At 61.3% G+C, this 19,098-nt stretch overlaps 1 protein-coding gene across 3 annotated transcripts; it reads right to left on the reverse strand.

Moving 5' to 3' along the window:
• Positions 1-1,391: 1,391 nt before the first annotated feature.
• TESPA1 (thymocyte expressed, positive selection associated 1) lies at positions 1,392-15,759 on the reverse strand. Of its 3 annotated transcripts, none has more exons than XM_064498456.1 (13): positions 15,073-15,759; positions 13,642-13,774; positions 8,981-9,195; positions 8,256-8,354; positions 7,799-7,841; positions 6,646-6,695; positions 6,311-6,364; positions 5,896-5,932; positions 5,472-5,555; positions 5,146-5,354; positions 3,507-4,666; positions 2,754-2,835; positions 1,392-2,126 (listed from the first exon to the last, which is right to left on the reverse strand). In XM_064498456.1, exons 3-13 carry the CDS (start codon positions 9,144-9,146, stop codon positions 1,969-1,971), a joined length of 2,142 nt encoding a protein of 713 aa, XP_064354526.1. In that variant the 5' UTR covers positions 9,147-9,195; positions 13,642-13,774; positions 15,073-15,759; the 3' UTR covers positions 1,392-1,968. The 3 variants fall into 3 exon arrangements, with proteins under 3 accessions (XP_064354526.1, XP_064354525.1, XP_064354527.1); XM_064498455.1 differs by having other exon boundaries at positions 2,754-2,886; XM_064498457.1 differs by lacking the exon at positions 8,256-8,354 and having other exon boundaries at positions 2,754-2,886.
• Positions 15,760-19,098: the final 3,339 nt, after the last annotated feature.

Here is a 19,098-nt window from a genome sequence, read left to right on the forward strand (position 1 = left end):
CCTGGTGCCGGCGGGCAGCCTGGCCCCTGGCCGGGAGCAGGACTGGTGCCCGGCAGGGACGTGGGGTGATGCTGGCTGGGTCCCCGGAGAGGCATACAAGGGGACAGTGAGCTGGGGGCACAGCGTGGCCGGTCCTGTGCTGTGGGTGTGATGGAGGGGGCCGTGCACCCCGTGCAATGCAGGGACGGGCAGTGCCCAGGGGCGTGGAGAAGTGGCCCAGGATGAGAAGGGGTTTTCCTCCAGCGGAGAGCTCGGGAGAGTCTCCAGCAGTGCAGGGGAGAAGAAGGGGATCCTGCACTGGGAACTGGGCTTTGGGGTTGGCCGTGGGAGGTGCTGAGCACCCCAACATCACCCCACTTTGGGGGACACTGAAAGCACCCAGGATGGGGACAGTATCTCAGCTGTAGAGAGCCAGGTTGGGGGAGGTTGTGGGCCACCCAGTCGTCCCACAGCCTCCACCCCACAGAGCTGGGAGCTGGGAATGACCATCTCACGTGAGATCTGCTCAGTGTCTGTATCACCTGGGGCCAAAGTCACCAAAAAAGCAGAACCGAAGGAGCTGCCTGCTGTGTCCTGACTCGCATTTGGCTCCCGGTACCCAGTGTTGAAATTCATTAGCAGAAATACTCAGATCAGCCTGGGTACAGTGTTACCAGGAGCACGTGCAAAGGCACCAGCGGGAACAGCAGAAGAGGGGTTAAGGGAGCAGCCAGCATTCACTGCTACGGAGCATGAGCATCGCAGTGCAGTTTCATTCAAACGGCCAGATCACAAGGAGAGGAAGAACAGACAAGCTGTAAAGATAAGGTAACAGGAAGATGAAGAACAGGCCTGGAGCCATAAAATACCCAGATAAGGAAACAGAAGGGAGAGTTAGGAGGGGTGAGAGAAGATAAAGAGGCAAAAAGATCCCATGCAGCCTCCACTTCTAAAGAGTTAAAGTGTCATATCCAAAACCCAGCTCAGTGCCCCTTTTCTCTTGCACACCAGCGACTGCCCGGCCATACGTGTCCATAAGGTGCTCGGGGCACCAGCTCCGGCTTTCCACACTGTCCGAGCGCCGCACACAGCCCTCCCATGGCTATGGGACAGTAAAGCAGGTCTATAAAGGGTTGGACAGAAACCCAGGAGCCTGATTCCAGCTCCTCTGCCCCAGGAAAGACCTAGGGCTGAACAGAGGCAGCCTGACCCCCACATCATGCTCCTTTGGGGCACTGCAAGGACTCGTGCTGACGGGACACTATGCAAAGTTACTGGGAAAGCCATCACGTGTGATGGCTGCTGTCATCCCAGATGCTCCAGACAAGGTGAGCAGGGCTGTGCCTGCACCACATCCCACCTGCCTCAGCCTGGAGAGCACCCACCAGCTCCAGGAAGGGGCACGGACACCATCCCTTCGGGAACTTTATTTCCAGTGTGCTGTTGGCTCTTCCCCCCATCCTAGTGTTACAAGCGCTACAGCATGTGTAACATACCGTTTCCAAAGTGCTAGTGAGGCCCCGAGAAACGAGGCAGGGGAGACATGGCCACTCCTTTCCTCTCGTGCCAAGGACATGCCACGGCTGTGCCAGCTGGAGACACTGCCGGCCTCGGCCAAGGACCCCCCCATCCCACCTTGGCACCCGCCGAGCCGTGGCCCTGTGCCACCTGGCAGGCTGGGGGGAGGAGGGATGCTTGTGCCATCTGAGCAAAAGTCCTGAGTCGAAAGGTCTGCTGTGTCAGACACCCAGAAGGTGCACCTACACGCGCACACACACGTGCATACACGTGCACACACACACACACACACACACACACACGGGTGTACACACGGTGCTCAGCCCCTGGCTGGCTGCCTCGTCGGGATGGTCTCTGTGTTTGAAATGCAGTGATAGGATCCTCCTTGCACCAGGCTGTGACCCATCTGTGGCTCCTAGTGCTGCTGGAGTCACGGCCGGCGCGATCCGAGTCCAAAGGAGCACCTTGGCCTCACAGCGTCGGGTCCGTCCCGCGCGGATCTGCCGCTGGCCGGGGGAGCGGAGGGCAGGACGTGCCGTGGAGCTGGGCTGCGGGCAGCTGGCTGGGCACCAGCTCCTCCATGAAGCCGCTGCTGTCGGAGTGGCAGCTGCTGGCATGCAGCATAAAGCCTAGGACACGGGGGACACTCGCTGGCACGGGGCGCACGGCTGGGCTGGCCTGGCCACCCCGGCACGCACCGGGGCGTTGCTGGGGGCTGCACTCGGCGGGCTGCCCTCGGCTCCCCGGGGACACGCTGGGACCACGGGGCAGACTCTGGCCTGGAAATCTGGCAGCGCAGAAAGTCCCAGGGGCTAACTGCTGCCCGTGAGGAGCCCGTGTTGGGTCCGACTCAGGGGCCTCAGGAGCAGGGCTCCTACGCCAGCGCTGCCCGGGCTGACGAGGGCACACAGTGCACGGAGGAGGGCGAGCTCCGGATACGGGTGTCAGCAGCAAGCTCACTGGAGCTGCATGGAGCAGAGGGGAGAGATTGACAGCAACGTGGAGACAGATCCTGGGAGCCAGAACCTCCTCACTGGACCCACTGCTCGCCAGCCACCAAGACCCCACCAATGGCTCCACGGGGTCCCAGCTCTGCTGTTCCTCAGAGCTGCAGGGACGAGGCTCTGAGGCTTCTCTTGGGGTTCTTGGGATCAGCGCAGCTCAAATCAGACCCAGCCCCACCGATGACCCACCTCCCCACTGGATTCCCACAGCCACCTCTGCCCCTGCACAGAGGGAGGTATCTCACAACTTACTTCTCCGGATCCTCATGGAAGGAGTGAGGGAACAGCCTGCTTCCTCATGGGCATCACCGTCATCCTCGCTGGCACTCAGCACCTTCAGGTGAGACACACCAGGGCTCGGTGAGGAGCTGTACCAGGACGGGGGCTGCAAGGACAACCTGGGATGTGTGTGTGTATGAGCGCATGCATGTGTGCATGTACACGTGTGCGCATGTGCAAAGGTGCATTAGTGTGCACGTATAGGTGTGCGTGTGTGTATGCATTTGAGGGTGTGGGTGTGCAAGAACGCACTAGTGTGCCTGTGTGTGCATGCATAAGCGTGTGAGCATGTGTGTGTGTGTGAGCATGTGTGCAGGAGCAGGACAAGGTGCCCATGGCTCCAGCTCCCTCCTGGAAAAGGCTCCATTTGAAGCTCTAAATCATTCAAATCCTAAAAGCCTGAATCATTAGTAACGCACCAGGGACATTTACTGCTCCAGATCTTTTCTGCCTCGTGGCGGTTTACCCTGGATTATCCACCAGCCAAGCTGTCCCATGTAACACCCTGCGCACTGCTACTGCTGACTCCCAGCCCCCTCCTCCCCTCCACCCCTTCCCCAGCTGCCTGCTCCTCTCTGCGCCCACTGACACCCTTTTCCCACCCTCAGGGTCCATCCTGCAAGTCTGCACAGTGCCGAGTGTTCTCCCGGCCCACGGCATGGGAGCTGTCCCTGTCCCACACACCATGCCCCAGGGATCTCCAGGCATCACCTCACTGTCACTCACCTCTTCCATCTCGAACGAGTCCACGGTCTCATGGGAGCGCGTCTCTGCCCAGCTGGGACGGAGGGGTGAGAGGCCCCCCAGTACCGAAGCCTGCAGCCCTGACACGTCACCCTCTTTCCATCCAGTGTCCCTTGGGTTGCACATGGGGGACCGTCTCCTGCTCCGCTGACCCCGTCTGCCTCCAGGTCTTGGCTTGTCTGACCAAGGGGAACACGCTCCACAGAGGTCTGGGGTCTTGCCTGGGCAGCGTGGGGGGCACTGCTGGGACCCTGCATTCGTCCGGGGTGAGGTCCCCCAGGAGCCGGAGCCAAAGCCAGAGTCTCCTTCGGTTCCCAGCCCCTCTGGCTGCTCGGGGGTGGCCCACATCCAGCCGGCGTGGAAGGCTGCGCAGCCCGGCCTCGGAGACAAGGTGGCATTTCCTTGCGTGGGTGCAGGGTCTGTCTGGTTGTCATCTGCACCAAACCTTCCCGCTCCCAAGGGGCAAGGGGCATCCTCAGCCCCCTGGGCCCACGAAGGAGCTGTCGCTGTAGGGCTGTCACTGCTCCCCTGGCAATGGGGACAGGGCCACTCCAGATGTTCCGGTTTGGTGCCAGTCGGTGTCCCTGGCGGGGCCAGCCGTGGTGGCGATGCTCGCTCCCCTCTGCAGCACGGTGGGGCAGGCTCGCTGCCATGCTGGGGACACGTGGGGACACCCTGAGCCATCTGCAGGGATGGTGACACTGAAGAAGGTCCCTCTGCTCCACGCCGGTGCTGCGATGTCCCCATGGGCATCTCGGTGGTGGCCCCTTCCAAGCTCTCAATATCAGCTGGGTCGAACCGAAACCGTTCTCCCCTGGCCCGCTCCAGCACCTCCTGCACCACCTTGCCCAGGCTGCTGGGCCGGCTGCCCTGCGCCGTGTGCCCCCGGCCAGGGCCCCGTGGGCTCTCCTCAGCTCGCGGCGACGTGTACAGGCACATCTTAGAGACGGCCTTTTTCAGGCGGTCCACGGGCGACAGGGCCTCGGGCTTGGCGGGGCTGATGCGGATGTCGGGGATGTCGGGGCAGGCCCAGACAAGGCGGGTGGGCGAGATCCGCTGCACGGGGGTCCTTGAGACGTAGGAGTACAGGCAGAAGAAAGCATCGGCCGTTGCAGCCAGGGCCTGGACCTGCTGGAACCGACCTGGTGGGCCAGGAGGAGGCAGGAGGGTCAGAGGGGCAGTGGGATGGTGCCGGGTGAGGGATGCTTGGCGGGCGAATGGGGCTGGCCGAAGTCACTGGTGCCCCTTGCCTGGACTTACCCCCAGGCTGGGAGGCAGGGGCTGTTGCGGGGCTGCAGCAGGGATGGGGTGGGCTCAGCGTGCTCTCCCAGGGCACATCTCGCTCTCCCTGGCTCACACATGGGGAAACTGAGGCACAGGAGTGTCTTTCCTGCCATCCCAAAGGAGCAGAAGCTGGGGCAGAACCCAGCCATCCTGGTGGATAACCACCATCTCCTGCTGCCTCATATGCATCCAGACCCCCCACACGAGCTCCCTTCCAGGACACGCAGTGGAGGTGGCCAAGCACTGACGTCCAACCTCATACCGACTCCTCTGCTGCCGTCTGCAAGGTTTAGGGTAGCCCCCACAGCTGGGACTCAGGGGCCCGTGTGTCACTCACTGGCCAGCATCAGGCAGGGGTCCTCCATCTCCATGCGCCGCACCTGGGCCTTCAGGAAGAGCTGGAAGTCGATACCCCTGGCCTGCGAGGGTGCCGAGAAGAAGCGTGCCGGGATGCGGGCCATGGCCTCCGGCTCGCTCTGCACAAAGCCCAGGTTGTAGAGGATCTCTTCGGCATCTGCCTGCCACCACTCCAGGATCTCGGTGATGCTGTGGAGATGGCAGCACCAGCTCAGCACCAGGGCACGGGTCCCCTCACGGCAGGGGTCTTGCCCTGCAGCCCACCGCTCCCTGCCCCAGGCCCTGCCTGGACATCCATGGCCCTACCTGGAGCTGGTCTTGTTGGTGATGCTGGAGAGGACGCTGGATGCCATGCTGTGCCCGAGGTTGAGGCGCTTGTCCCGCAGAGCTCTGCGATGAAGAGCAACCAGGCAGTTACAGCCCGTGGCAGATCCCAGCCATGCACGGGCACAGGCCACCACGGGAAGCAACAGGAACTGGACAGGGGGGTGGGCATGACTGGGGGCTGAGCAGCTGGGCCTGCAGGGGCCCTGCAAGGTGCAAGGGACACAGCTTGGTGGCAGAGCTGGGCCACACTGGGCTGTGCTGGGAACGCAGACTGCCCGAAGGGCAGGGGCCAAGATACTGGGGCTGGGATGCTGAGAGCGGGATGCCTCTGGGTGCGTGGGGACAGAGAGAGCCAGCTGCCCTCAGCCCCGCAGCCAGCACCCCCAGGGACCCAAAATCTCACCTGCCCACGGCCTTGTCATTCCTTGGTAGCAGAAGTGCTGGAAAAAGGAAGCAGAGAGACGGCAGGGAGTGAGATGGAGCTTTTCCACAGCCCAGGCAGGGCCCTGGGCAGTGCCTGGGACAGGTCCCACATGCACTGCCCTCTCTGGAGCAAGACATCGTTCCCTGTGGTCACAGCCCAGAGCTGGCTGCCCGGGATGGACGGAGAGCTTGGTGGCCCTGCCCAGGTAGCCAGGCCACGGTCTCATCGAAACTGCTCTGGAGGAAAAGCTACCCATGCCCACTGGTCTGCTCCGGTCTGTCCCCTGCTCCTGCAATTCCTCCAGGGCTGCTCTGCCCCTGAGGTGACAGTGACTCTTGCAGAAAATGCCGTCCACCACCCTTGACCCACTCCTGCACCCAGAGGGGGTTGGTACCTTCAGCTCCCAGCGTCAGATCATCCTCAAAGCTGGTCCCATCACTTCCACACCCTGCAAGAGAGCAAAGTTTTGAGAGGTTCAGAGAAACCCAGAGCGTTTCTGGAGCTAGGGACAGCATCAGCTACCACCCCGCAGGCTTTGGTCCACTCCAGAGAGCCAGAGATGACCTGGTTTTCCTTCCCGTAGCCCTGCACGCCTTGTGCACAGCCCATGAGCTGAGCAGGCTTTGGGGAGGTGCAGGCACCACGAGCAGCCCCATCCGCATTCTGCAGCAGTGCCAGGCACCCCAGCCCCTCGCAGGGCAGAGCCGGTGTGGTGCAAAGCCTACGTACCGTAGGGGCCCGGCAAGCCCATCTCCTCCGGCAGGATCTCCACGGATGACCTGGGCCCAGAGCAGAACTCAGTTATTTCCCACTCAGACGTCCCCCCCAGCACTGCCCGTCCCCAGAGCCCTGCTGCAACCTGTCCCCATCCCTGGAGGTGGGGAGGGAGGCCTGAGTGTGCTGGGACCTGACCGGGTGCCCGAGGCGACGGGGGCTGTGTGAGGGGACGGGAACAAGGCTGAGGCTGGATGACAACAGACCTAAGAAGATGTTGGCTGGAGGCTTGTAGGTGGGCGTACGTGGGGACAGGGCCTGGGAGCTGTGATGGGACGCTCCAGGGGATGCTCCGTCCCCATGCTCCCAGAGATCCTACACCCTCGGGAGACCCAGGAGCCTCTTGCACTTGGCTCGTGGCACCATGGTAGCCACACGACGCCCCGGGGAGGATGCTGCAGCCACCTCTCAGCTCTGCTTTCTCGGACCAGCAGGGTTGTGCGCTTGCAGGGAAGCCGGCCCCAGCCCACGTGGGGATTTCCTGGAAGCGACAGTGTGACGCCAGCCATGGGAACGGCTCTCTTGCGCTGGCGAGGTGCCGGGTTAAGGTGCTTGGAGCGTGGCAGAGCCGGGGCCACAAGCCATCTGCGTTTCCTGTGCAGGGGCGAGCGGGAGTGCGGGGATTGCCGCCGTCCGGCTGGCGCTTGCTCACACACATGCGCACGGGCCTCGGCGGTTGCAGCTCTTGTGCAACTTCCAGGAAGGCCAGGCGTGAGCCACGGGTTCCCGGGTCAGGCGGCCACGGCAGACACCGTGTCATCCCATAACCCTCATTGCCTCCGTGGGCTGCAGTGATATTACAAAAGGGTGCAGAAAGCACCGCGGGAATTGCATTTGGGGGCATCAGGCCTGACAACATCTCTGCACTTGGGGAAACCAAGAGGAGTTGCCAAGAAGAGGAGATGCTGCGTGGCTGCGTCCAGAAGGTTGGGTGTAAACGCAGTGTAAGGCCGGACCAGAGTTTCCCCAGGATAAATAACTGCACTGACGAGCAGGACAAACAAGAGAGTCAAGCAGGTAGGGGAGACACCCCCAGAGCCCCCACAGACCCCATACGGGGCGTCCCCAGAGCCACCCTGCCTGCACCCCACAGCTGTGGCCAGCTCACCCGCAGTCCTGCAGCCACGTCTCTATCTTGCTGGAGGAGGTCCCTATGGGGAACAAGAAAGACCCGTGAGATAAACCAGGACGATCCGAGCATGCAGGGATCCAATTCAGCCGCAGTCACACTCTCAGCATCCCCCACACCCTCCCACAAGCAGCAGGCTCCTCTGCATGCCAGCGGTGTGCTCATCCAGCCCATCACACACCAGGCTTGGCGAGGAGAGAGGATACTCAGACTCTTCAGAGAGAGAGAGCGCTCTGGGGTTTTATTTCTTGCATTTCTTCAAAATCTTGGAAAAACCACAAAACTGGTCCCAGCACAAAGGCATCACATGCGTCCTGCCTCTGCTGCCCCCCGAACACATTGCTTCTCCATCTGGGCCAGCAGCATGCACATCCCCGTGCCACCAGAACCGAATCCAAGTGCCTGCAAAGCCACCAGTCCCACTCAGAGGATTTACCCATGGAGAACCAGGCGGCAGGTGTACGGACTGGGTTTTCCCGAAGAACTTGAGCTATTTCTGAAAAATGAAACTTTTCCAGGGAAGCTTTTAGGTATTCTAGGAGAAAACTATGAGGAAGGGAGAGCAGGAGCTGTTAAAGAGCCTCTAGCTGACTGTAAAGCACTCCATCACCCTTAGAAATATGTGCAGGTATATAGGTTTATGATCACGTGCACACGAGTACACACAGCCCATGTGTTTACACACACACACGCACATGCACGTGCTCCAGCTCCATTTTCACACACGCATATGTGTATGCACCAAATTCGCAGGCACACGTGTTTCCGAACGTGTCAACCTGCATGCAAGCACACATATATCCATGGGCACGCACACACTTGCATGCAAGCACCGAAACGTGTATCCATTTGCCTGCACATACATGAGCAAATGTGCACACTTGGAAGTATGTACATGCTCACACATCCATTTGCATGTACACGCATTTGCAAATGTGCCAACCTACGTGTGAGCACATGCATGTCCATTTACACGCACACATCTGCACATATATCCATTTGCACGTGATGTGCACATCCATATGCGTGTGCACACTTATGCACACGTTCATACGTCCATTTGCGCATGCACAGGTGTGGGTATGCACACTTACACGTATGCACATGGACAGGCACGCTTACATGCACACACACCCCCAGGCTCTCCCTGCAGCCCCCAACCTTCGAGGAAGACGTCGTCCAGGTGAGGTGGCTGCAGCTCAGGGACGTCCTGCATGGCCGCAGCGGCCTCCTCCTCCACCACGGTGGTTCTCCAGCACCGGCTCTGCCTGGCCCATGCACGCCGCTTCTCCCACGAGGATGGGCTGAGCACCGACGCGCCCTCCATGGCCTGCAGCACCGGGTGGGCCGGGGCTCTCCTGGGCAAAGAGGAGACCCTGCAGGGATAGGAGAGCTGTGAAGCTGTGTCCAGGCCATGGGGCATGAGGAGAGGGGGTTCTATGGCCTCCTCCAGCTCCAACCCGTGGGAAGATGCCCAGGGGTGCTCCCTGGCCATGAGGGCAGAGGCAGGGTGGGACTGCGCATGCCTCCTCTCCCCAGGACACGTTTCACAAGGCATGACCAAGGCCCAGCAAGCCACCACCACTCAGGGTGACCGCATTGCTCAGCACCACAACACAGCTCCATTAGTGTCCCCTTAGGGACCCCATCCCCTGTCCTGACGTGCTCCATTCAGCCAGTGACAAGCAAAGACCCCAGCTCCAAGACCAAACCCAAGCTGGGCTCAGGGAAGGTTGGCCAGGGCCTGGAGGTGCTGGGACCCTGCAGCTTTCCTGATGCTCAGCACCACTTAGGAGAAGGCCCAGACCTGCCTCTGCTGATCCCAGAGGTGCTTCGGGCCGCAAAGAACTGATGAGGCATTTGGGGACACCCCGTGCCTTGATGTTACTGTCAGCTCTGAGATCTAGACGAGGAGGCTCCACTCTGTCACTAGTTGTCTGCTCTGACCGCTAGTTGGAAATGGAGACCCTAGGACGTCCAGAAACCAAGGAAATCCTTGCAGTCCAGCCCCAATTTGGTCTGTAGTCCCTTGGGGCAACCCAGAGGTGCAGCATCTCTGCCAAGCCAGACCCTCACGCTGCCATGTGTGGCACCCCACTGCCCCCCCCACCCCAGGGCAATGCAGGGCCCCCTCCAACCAGGGACATGTGGCCTCCTCATGCTGCGGCCTCCTCATATGGTCTGTGCAAGTCCTAAATCTCCAAGGGGTCAGGGCTGTGACCTAGAGGCCAAGAAAGGCAAAGACGATCAAGGGTGACACTGCGGCTCCAAGGGCTTGGGGCACCGCAGCGCTAGGGAGAGGGTTCAGGGCACGGGGTGCCCAGTTCCTGGCCCCCTGTCAGCTCCACTGGGCCTTACTGGGAGCAGATCCCATTGCAGGGATGCTCTGCCCCAGGCCATGCCTTGCCCCCGGGTGCTGATGGGCATCCGCCACACCAAGCTGCTGGAGGGAGACGGAGCTGGGAGCTGTGGGCAGCCTGGATGTGCACGAGCAAACGGAAGTGCTGCTGGGGCCAAGATAACGCGCACAGAGCTGCTCTGTGGCTGCCAGACGGGGCCAGGGCAGGGGGGTCAGGCACGATCCCGGGGAGGGCACAGGAGATGAAGGCCTCCAGGGGCTGGGACCATCTATGGCGGGGAACGGACACACATCTCCGCTGGATCCCTGCTTTCCCCCAGGCAAAAGGAGACGGGGCAGGAATATGCAGGCTGGACGCACCTCCCTGCTCACCTCTGCTCTCCATCCTACAGCCCCTGAGCTGGCAGCACAGAGCAGCGCGGGGGCCTGTGTCCCCAGGCAGCGCAGCTTTAGCAGGTCCCCGGTCCCACATCCTTGTTGGGGAAGGGGCATCAGCAAGAAGCTGCTGAGGACAGCCTGGGGCAGGACCAAGGGGGCCCATGCCAGGGCGCAGGGTGCCAGACAGGTACAGCTCCATCCCTGCACGTGCTGGGATCCATCCCTGTTGCCCCGAAAGGATCTCGATGCGGAGCGCCCCATGCCAGGGCAGCAACTCACTGCGGTTGAGTTCCTCACCTGGAAGAAGTGGGATGAGCCTAGGTGCAGCCAAGAGGAGCCTGGGCTCCAGCGCTAGTGACCCGAAGGTCCCCATGCCCTTTGGTCACTGCCTGAGCCTGCAGACAGCCTCAGACTCCACCATGCCACCTGTGACCTGCAGCCACGTTCCTCAACTTGCATGGCCCGTGAGGGTGACGCATTCTGTCTGTCTGGTGGATCCACAGCACCAGCTGCCCTCAGATAGCCCGATCCTGCCCCAATTCCCCCGACAGACGCTCCAGCCCATGTCAGGCCCTGAGTCAGCAGGCACTGGGGTGGCACCGAGTCAAGCTCTGGGCACCACCACGGGCAACGTGTGATGTACAAAGCTGCTTCCCAGCTCCTGGGACCCGGCAGCCCCCCTCCCCTGCCCCACTCACGGAGCGAGGAGGCGGACGGCTCTCATCCGGCAATCCAGAGCCGCCAGAGCAGCCGAGCTGCACAGCCGCCGCGCGCCGGGGCTTGTCCCCAGGGAGCCCTGCTGCAGGTGGGGGATCTCCACCGGGGCCCTCTGCACCTGTGAGCCCGCAGGCTCGTCCCTTTCCCCCCAGCAAGTCACTGCAGGCCTTTCTGGCAGGGTTTGTCCTCAAAATCAGCCTATGGTCCCTGCGACCAGGTGGCTGCTGCTGGGCTGGCAGCTGCGCGGCCTCATGGAGTGCGTGGGGCGATGCTTGGTGTGGGGACCGGCCAAGCGGGATGCTGGGGACGTCCTGGGCAGAGAGCACCCGTCTGCGCTGCTGGGTGCCCAGAGCAGGGGGTGTTCAGCACGTGCGCTGCTCCATGGTGCCGATGACGGACACGTGGTCCCTCACCTCCTGCCATAGCTCTCCCTTCCCCAGGGTGGGTCCTGGCCGGGGACGGAGTTGCCCAGTCTGGGGAACTGAAGACAGGGGCCCCCCAGCCCAGGCAAAACCATGCAAAGTCCCATAATTTCCCGTCCTCCAACCCCAGCCACGAGGGAAGGGTTTCCCCAGCTGTACAGGTCCATCCACTCTTGCCACGTGTCCCCGTGGCTGGAGCTGGGCTGAGCACTGCCCTGCGCAGTCCCACAGGCGCTGGAGTGGGGGGAGCATCCCAGTCCAGACGTAGGCCTCTGTTCCAGCATTGCCGGTCAGGAAAGGGAAGCGCTTTGAAGAAACGGCCAAGATGCTGCCCCTCATCAAAGGCCAGCGCAGCTCAGCCTTTGTGCTGCGAATCCCGGCCCCGGTGACAGGGGATCGCCTGTATCTACAGTGCCCCTTTTCCAGGCTCTGGGCTGAGTCGCTGCCCTCACAGCGTCCGAGACCCCCACGTCCCTGTCCCCACGAGCACAGCCCCGAGCCCCCATCCCTGTCCTGACTGCTTCTCCTCAAGATACCTTACGAGAAAAAACACCCCAACAAAATGATCCACCAGCACCCAGAGCTGGGACTCATTGGGGATGGGGGTTCACTCCCGGGGGGGCCATCCAGCCTGTGGGAGGGTTGTGCCTAGGGCTGATGATTTCAGGTGTCCGGGCACCCAGTGGTGGGCTTTCACGCGGGCTCCCTCGCTCCCCGCCCCACAGGGACCCAGAGGTGTCTGGTTCAGAGCTGGCTCAGGGCACCCGCACCCAGGGACCGACAATATGATCCAAGGCACCGTCCCCCGGGTGCCCCTTTGCAGGCAGCCACCGAGACCCGGCCATGCGCCCCCCGGCCTGGAGCCAGCCCGGCCCCAGAGGCACAGGGCCTTCCCCCACCGTGGCTGTCCCGCGACGCGGGGCCACAGCTGCGCTGAAAGTCCCCGGCGGAGGGAGGATGCGAACGAAGCACGTCCTTGTCACCATTTCCCCATTTCGCCTCCCACCGGACCGGCCCCAGGCAGGATGCGGGACGGGCTGAAGCCCCAGGCGGGACCTCGCAGACCTTGGGGGTTTGCTGAGCAGAGCCTCCCCCGAGCACTGCGCTCGGAGGCAGAGCCAGCCCGGCTCCCCCAGCCCCTCCACGGTGCTCGGGGCCAGGATGTCACCTCAAGGGACAGAGCCGAGCCGGGCACAGGGCTGCGCGGGGGCACGTGGGTGTGCGGCGAGAAGACGTGCCCACCGTGGCCTGGTGGGCCTGGACTTCCCCGGGTAGGGACAGTCCCCAGGCTGGGGCAGCTGGGTGACCAGGGACGAGCCAGCCTTGCACCCCAGCCCAGGCATTCGCCGGGCCCAAATCCAGCCCAAGGAAGCAGCAGGCAGCTGGGGGTTATTGCCTATCCCAGCCCCTCGGGAACCACAGACCCAGGAGGGGAACGGAGACGCTTGCACCCACCCCGTGTGAAAGTTAACTGTCCCCCTGCCACCTCCCCAGGGCACGTGGGACGCAGCGGCTTTGCAGAGCCCAGCAAGGGGCCGCGGTGTCCAGGTCCATGGACTGGGGGCACCGAGCCATGGCTCGCTTGTTCTAGCACATCCCGGAGCATCCCATCCCCACCCCTATCCTCTGCCACCGCCAGCTTGGTCCCCATTAGACCCTCTTGCCCCTGCTCTGCTCCCCGCCCCTCTCTCGGCAAAGGAGGTTTCTCTTTGCTCCGCGTGCAGGAGCCGTTTCTCCCGTACACCGGGTCTCCCTGCTGCCTCCACAACCCATCTCTGCCCCACAAGCCGGGTCCATCCATCTCTCGCTCTTCCGCCCGCCTGCCCCAGGTTCCCGCTTCCCCGGCAATGCTCCGCATGCCCCGGCCCTGTCTAAGAAGAGCTCTGCCCCTCTCCGCGTGGCTCTGCCGGTGGGCGCCCCGCGGACCACCCTGCTCCATCACTCACCGGGCAGCCCCGGGTGGGCCGCGAAGCGCTGCCTATCTCCGGAGAGAGGCCATCAGCCGTGGCGTCCCGCCGCCCCACCGATGTGCCCGGCCCCCAGCGGCATCTGTCGTCAGCAGGCAGGGAGGAAACTCATCTGTTTTGAAGAGGAAATTAAAAAAATCAACAACGAAACCTCAAACGTTGACCCACATCCGCTACCACAACGGGAAAAACTTAATGAGCTGCCTACGTGGGCGAGGGTGGCTAATAATAGCGCGGGCCCCAATATAGCCACCCGGACCTGGACTGTCGCCCTTCCCGTGGACAAGAGGGGCTTCTGGAGGAGGGACCCCGGTGTCCTGGCCCCGCATCCGGAGCCTGCTCCAAGGGCTGCTATGACACTGCATCCGGGAGCTGCTGAGGCCCCGCAAAGGCCCTGCGGCACTGCCACGGGCTGCGGGGTCTGTGGAGGAGAGAAGAGGTTCCCACAAGAGCAGGGTGGTGGGCTGGGGATGAAGGGGGGTCCTGCCACCTCCCCAAATCTCATCCCAAAGGACCTGTGCTGAGTGCCTAAACCATGTCTGCTCTCCAGCCCCTGCTCCGGGGCATCACTCCCCCGGAGCGACAAGCCCCATCCAGCTCCAAGCACAGAGCTGGACGACCTGGGGCGGGATCAGGACACGCATCCAGACCACTCTGGGCTCAGGAGCACAGGCAGGTCCATCGGCGCTCAGCACGAGGTGCCACAGCTGTGTGGTCATTGCATCATGGAAAAACAATTTACTGATGCTTCTGGCTGCAGGAACAAGGCCGACGCTTTCCTGGATCCCACTGCGCTAGACCTGGAGACATCTGTGCTGCTTCGCACCAGGCAACACCATATCATTTCCAGCCCTCACCTTGTACTTGGCCAAAGCAAAGCAAGCCCATGGAGGAAACAGGACGCTGAAGAAACCCAGCAAGCAGAGGAAAATGAGCCAAAAGAGTGAGAAAGCCTAGCATGTCACTCCAAGCCACATATGCCAAAGCACTGATAAGGGAACGTTGCACACGTGTGCGGCACGCAGGACTTCTCCAAGCCCTGCATCTGCTCGTGGGAAGATGACCCCAGTGCTGCGTGCCTCTGATAAGGAGGTACAAATCAGGTTTTCCCAATGGGGGAGACACCCGGGAGGGGCCGGGCTGGCCTGATCGGCCCTCGGAGCTGGTGGAAGTGAGTCCTGCTGCAGCGAGCCATGCGGTGGTCGTGGTCTGAAGGCTCAAGGGAAGTGAGGGGGTAAATGGGTGATGGATCCAGCTCTCCCTGATGGTCGTTTGCAGAGTGCGCAAAGCCCGTCATGTCAGAACAAAACATGCGACCACATCTCCGCTCCCACCTCCAAGCAGCTCCTCCAGTGATGGGCCAAAAGCGCCCAGCAACACGGACAGCCTTAAACCAGGGACGGCACTCACCTTCAGGAGGGAAGTTGTGGAGACGTTCAGGGCTCCAGGGAGCTGGAAGAAGGGCACCCACGGCCCGAGGGCCACCGAGGCTGAGCCATGGGCCAGCAGTGCCCGAGGGATGCTGCCAGCAACTGCCAGGCACCAAGGGATGGAAACAGAGCGTCACGGAGAGTCCGTCAATACCCGAGCCAAGATCTCGCAGAAGACTCTGAGGAAGAGTTCTGGGATGAAGAGTGGCTTTAACCCTTTGCTTTCCAGCACGGTCTTGATGCCAACAGCTGCCCACGTTCCCCCTGAGCCCTCTCCGTCTTCTTAGGGACGATTTGCACTCGGGCTGATGGGTCACAGTCGTGCACCCACGCGGTTCAGCTCTGGCTGTGACAGTCACCTCCTCCCGCCAGCGTGTTTGCTGCTCCCTTGCTTTTCCCACCCAAAAGAGGAGACGCATTCACGCAGACCGACGATGGGACCACTGGATTGCGCTGAACCGAGGACTGATCCCGGGGGAGACCCACTCCATGGTGTCTCATCTACATGTTCAGATCTGCCAGCAGTCAGGCTTTAATCCTCGTATTAATTGCATATTCACTCCATCAAATGCACGCTTTTAAATCAGGCTGCGATGAGAGACCAAGCCAGCTGCCTTGGAGAGAGATGAGTGCAAGACGGCAACACCGTGTCTCTATCAGCCGGAGCTACAATCCCGTCAAAAAAGGCAACAAGTTGGGCTGACAAGATGTGCTCTCCTGGAATGGTGCTGCCTGGAGGAGGGATATTTTTAGCTTGAAATTGTTTGTGGATAAAGTCCTGAATTAACTGTTCCCTTATCCTGCCTGGGTATGTGGTTTGCTGGGTCATTCTGGGGAAATCCCAGCAGTACATCGCAGGGTCTCAGCACTTCCCCTGCCCCGCGCCCACTGAGCCAAGCATCGTTTGGCCGCGCGAACGCAGCTCATCTTCTCTCGTGTTAAAGACAGCAAACATTTACATCCCAGCAGCAACATTGTCCGTCCTCTGGCTTCACTCCAAGCCGAGAGCAGAAAAACAGCCTTTTTCTGCTAACTATTAACAATGCGTGTGCACCTCACAACGGACTGTAGGGTTCTCGATCCAGAAGAGCTGCCACCCTGGGCTACATCAGGCAACCAGCATCCTCAGTCTGGCAGGGATATTTGGGGAGGTAAAGGACTCCCGGGCCATGGCTACGGGACATCATGTTTAACAGCCTGGGGGACCTGCCTCTGGGAAAGTTGCCTGATCCCTGTTGAACTTGCAGATATTTTTGGCCATCACAACAACCAGGGAGTCTCCCAATTTAATCTTAGGACAAAATATTTCCCCACTGTATTTTAAATGCATTATTGTCATCTCGTCCTGCTGGGACTTCTTTGAAACAGGCTGGCACGACCTGCGCTGGCTTCTCCAGGACATCACACAGTCACACAAGGACATAATAACCTTACATCTTGCTCTCAGTTACGTTCCTATCTCCTCCCCATCGGCCCGCTGTCGCAGTGACATCAGGGCACTGAGCAGGGAATCACCCGTGATTCATCCCACCTTCTCCCGCGCTTACGCCAGATTATTTCCGCGCGCAGATGACTTTGCATTATTTCCATTTGGTGCCTCAGTGGCTCTAGAAACACTTTCTCATCACCCTTCCCGCCTGCCTCTGCTGCGCTGTCTGTTCCTCCGGCTCCTCCATCGGCCCCTGCACTTTTAACCTTCCCCTTTGCATTTATTGCGCTCCGGGGGGTTGGAGCCAAGCCGGCACCCTCGAGCTGTCGAGATGCCCTGGCAGCAGGAGCAAAGCGCGGCCGGCTGTGGTAGTCCCGGGTCTAGCGGGCTGGCTCAGGCAGGCTGGGCTTTGCTGCTGCCTCCATGGGGAAGCACAGCGAGACCTCACCGCGGGGCAGCAGAGTTCAGGGCAAGGCTGGATCGAAACTGGGAGCGACTTTACGGTAAAAGCCTGGGGAGAAACAAAATGGATTTCAGCAGAGCCAAGCGTAACCAGGAACAGGACAGTCCGAGGGAATGGTGGTTGTTTGTCTGCAGCCACCATTAGCCAGGTCCCAGGTGCAGATTCCTGTCTATGTTGCTTAAAGGAGGTCAGAGAATTGCAGAGGTACAAAGGGAAGTGATGGAGAGGAGTGGGAAAAGTCCCTGAGAGCAAGAATCTTCCTGTGGTCAGTCTGATCAGCATAAAGGGAGCAGGACTTCCCATCCTTCATCATCTAAAGCCCCCCGAGGGGAACACAGTAGGGCCAGGCAGACCCTCCATCTAGGGCAGAGGAGAATCCCGAGATGTTCAGCCCCTGTCCCGCACCGCTGGCCTCGACTTGCCAAAGCAGCAGTGACTCTGTCCCTCCGTGTCTGCAAACCAGGACCAGGCATATGTCTGGGAGCTGCTTTGTGCACGCCGGTCCCTGCCCTCAGGATAGGGAAAATGGGTGAAATGAGGTTGGAAACTCGGGATAAAGAGTATCCTCCACCTCTGGAGATGCAGCAGGTCCGTGGAGAGGCTCCGGGTAACACAAGACCAGGCTGCAAGCGAGAAACCAAAGGTCCTGGGTCAGGGTGAGCACCTTGCTGCTCCCTGATGGATGCAAAGCCGTGAACACCAGTCACCCGGCATGAACCCGCGACCAGACCGAGGGGGGAAAGAGCAAAATGCAAGTGTTGCCCTTCTGCACGCGCTTCTCCCCACTCCTGCAGCTGGAGGGTTAAACCCTGACAGCCCGACCCGTGGCCTCCAGGCACCACCAGCGCTGGGCCATAAATCACAGCGGGGGCTGCCGCGATGTCCCGGAGGAGCGGGATGCTGGCAGGGAGGCCGCGGCTGGAGCGACGTGCCGGGGGGAGGCAGCACAGCACAAGGCAGTTCTTCAGTAAGTGCCTTTTACATCAATAATTAACAGACGCTACGTGACATCAGAGTGGGACACGGCTACACCGGCAGCCTCTGGGGAGCCAGCCCGGGGAGGTGGGTGTCTTCGGCAGGAGTTTAGTTGTTCACGGTACCTTTTCACCCTCCTGGGCCAGGATAGCGAAGCACCGTGGTCCGTGGGCTGGTGGCACTTGCACGGCCCGTTCCCAGGTGTGTTCGCAGACACGCACGTACACACAGGGCTGTGTGCTGCGGTGCTTAACCCCCCCCCCCCCCCGGCATTTCTGCAGTTGGTGCTGGTGCTTTGCATATTTAAGACCCCAGAAAAGGGAGGATCAGCCCTGTCCCTTTGCTGCCGGGAGTAAGACAGGCAGACGGACGTGCTGCTCCCCGTGATCGCACAGAGTGGCAGTGAGCTGCAAAGCAGAGGGATAACAGCAGCATCCTTCACCTGGATCTGCCCAGCTGCAGCACCGGGGGGTACCGGGGGTTGCAGGTCCATGATGCTCAGAGCATCCCCTTTTTTTGGCTGCTCAGGCCCTGCAGCCAGGCTGCATCGCTTGCCCTGGGTACAGGCGGGTTGACTGTTCGGTGCAACTCCTGCTTTTCTGCACAAAGAGACCAGGGGACGCAGCCAAAGCACCCAGCCTGCCTTTCTGGGCCCGCACGGATTAGCCAGCGAGCGACTCTGCCACCCCTCCTTCCTGACCTAGTTAGCTAATTCCTCCTGCCCGAGGCTCGCGGCAGCCCATCGAGCCTCCCAGCTACATGAATAAGTGATGGGACGTGCATTTACTGCGGGCGGCTGCTGCGGCTCCTGAAGGCAGGCACCGGCGGTGCCCACGCCAGCCCTCTGCGTCACCTGGGTGACCTGGCCTGTCCCCACCGCTTCCCCCCCGGCCTGGCAGCGAGGACCCTGGCCTGGCCATGCCTCAGCTCCGTGCTCCGAGCTCAGAGAAGCAACCTGGGGCCAACGTGGCTTTCCATGGCAGATCCAGCACCCAGAGGTGTCAGGATCCGTGTGTCCCGGGGGACTCCCTGCCCCCAGCCCGGCTCCGTGGCCTTTCTGCTCGCTGCTGGAGAAGCCGATCCCCTCCCCAGCCAGCGCTGGGATTCCCGGCCAAAGGGAAGGAGTCCCCAGGGACAGA

The sequence above is a fragment of the Dromaius novaehollandiae genome, chromosome 28 (assembly GCF_036370855.1).
Source record: "Dromaius novaehollandiae isolate bDroNov1 chromosome 28, bDroNov1.hap1, whole genome shotgun sequence".
Lineage (NCBI taxonomy): Eukaryota > Metazoa > Chordata > Aves > Casuariiformes > Dromaiidae > Dromaius > Dromaius novaehollandiae.